This window comes from Crocodylus porosus, unplaced genomic scaffold, assembly GCF_001723895.1.
Source record: "Crocodylus porosus isolate Cpor-Errol unplaced genomic scaffold, CroPor_comp1, whole genome shotgun sequence".
NCBI classification, from domain to species: domain Eukaryota; kingdom Metazoa; phylum Chordata; order Crocodylia; family Crocodylidae; genus Crocodylus; species Crocodylus porosus.
Genome location: NW_017728948.1, coordinates 14155969 through 14157606, shown reverse-complemented (window position 1 = coordinate 14157606; position 1638 = coordinate 14155969). Strand labels below are relative to the sequence as shown.

General features: G+C 54.0%; 1 protein-coding gene across 2 annotated transcripts in view; it reads left to right on the top strand.

The window, feature by feature from the left end:
• The first annotated feature begins 1423 nt into the window (after window positions 1-1423).
• Window positions 1424-1638, top strand: part of LETM1 (leucine zipper and EF-hand containing transmembrane protein 1) — a 59342-nt gene continuing 59127 nt past the window's right edge. For both annotated transcript variants that reach the window (XM_019552919.1, XM_019552917.1), the window contains exon 1: window positions 1424-1519. In XM_019552919.1, the coding sequence (XP_019408464.1) occupies window positions 1459-1519 (61 nt within the window). In that variant the 5' untranslated portion in view covers window positions 1424-1458. The remainder of the gene's footprint in view (window positions 1520-1638) is intronic.

Below are 1638 nucleotides of genomic sequence, written 5' to 3'. Positions count from 1 at the left end.
CTTCCAAGAGAAGTGGTGCAGGCTCCTACCCTGGGGGTGTTTAAGAGGAGGTTAGATGCGCATCTTGCTGGGGTCGTTTGACCCCAGTACTCTTTCCTGCCATGGGAGGGGGTCGGACTAGTTGATATGCTCAGATCCCTTCTGACTATGAAACTATGAAACTCTGGATCCTGTAGGCTGGAAGCCCCCCGGGCACACACGGTGGTGGCTGCAGCACTGGTAGTTTCCCTTGGTACCAAGGAATAACACTGAGGAATAACCTGGGAGTGTGAAAGCTGCATGTGGCAGATCAGTGCAGTGTGGCCTAGTGGCAGCTGCTTCCAGTTGAGCCCTGCTGACCCAGGAACCTGAGCTTGAAATAGTCAGACGCTGCAGCCTCACTCCCATGCCTGATTTTGATCATTCCCCTGCTCCCCTGATCATTCCTCACACCCATGTACGTGCACGTGTTGCTGTATGTCTATCATTTTAACAGACCATTGGTATTTTAGTAAAAGCAGGTAATAGTTTTTGCTTGTTCTCAGAGGAGCCCTGTTCAGAGGCTCTCTGCAGGTTCACAGAGCCTGGAGGGAAAAATGAAGAAGGAAGTTTTTGTGAAAATTTAATTAAAAAAAAAAATTGGGTGGGTTTTCTGTAGTTAATTTTTAGTTGGGGGAGGGCAGGGGTTTTGTTTAAGAAAGCAGAGAAGCCAGCCTTAAAACTTAGGTTATTTCATAATACTCAGGTTTGCCTTTCTCACGTAGGTATCTTGAACGTCACTGCGGGTCTTAGAACATTGAAACAGAACTGCGCTAAAATGGAAGTAAGAATAAACATTTGCATCCATCCACTGACGCCTGTGAAAAGAACAACTTCTGTGAGTTTACATTCTCACTGACAGCGAAGCTGAAGGGGTGGCGATCCTGCCACACTTTTGGCTTCTCTCATTCCTTGGAGTCTCAGAACAGCGGTTTCCCTATGCCTGAAGAAGGGTGACTGCGCCCAAAAACTTGCGAGAATTTTTTCTGACTATTCGGTGTAATAAAAGATATCACATCTACTCATAAAAATCCCTTGCTTGCCTATGTCCGTTCGACCCTTGAGACCAGCCTGATTGCCCTCCCTGCCAAACCAGGGGATGCAAACTTACCCCCTTGGGTGTGAAGGGGTTAACAAGCACTCGTTCCATGGAAACTACATCTTCCAGCATGCACCGCTCCCCTCACCCTGCCCTTCTGCAGGGTGGCCTAATTTCCCGGCATGCAGCTCTCGTGCTCCGCCTCACGCCAAAGGACTCCAGCACCCAGCAGGCAGTGCTGCGCGCGAAGGGCGGGTTCCAATGCCCCCTTCCAGTGGGAAACGAGGGGAGGGAGGGGTTATGCAAATCGAGACCTGGCTGGGTCGGAAGCCTGTCGCCGCTGTCGCCGTGCGTGTGTCATCGTGACGTCAGCGTCAGCGCGGCCGGGCGCGAGCGGCAAGATGGCGGCGGTGTTGCTGAGGGGCTGTAGTCGGCGGCTGCCCCGCCTGGGCCTCGCGCCGGGTAAGGGCCCGGCCCTTCTGGGGCGGCGCGTCCGGGTCTCGCGGGGCTGCAGCCCCCGGCCCTGCGCGACCCCGTGCGCTGCTGTGGAGGGAGCCCAGCGGGGGAGGGGAGGGATCTGG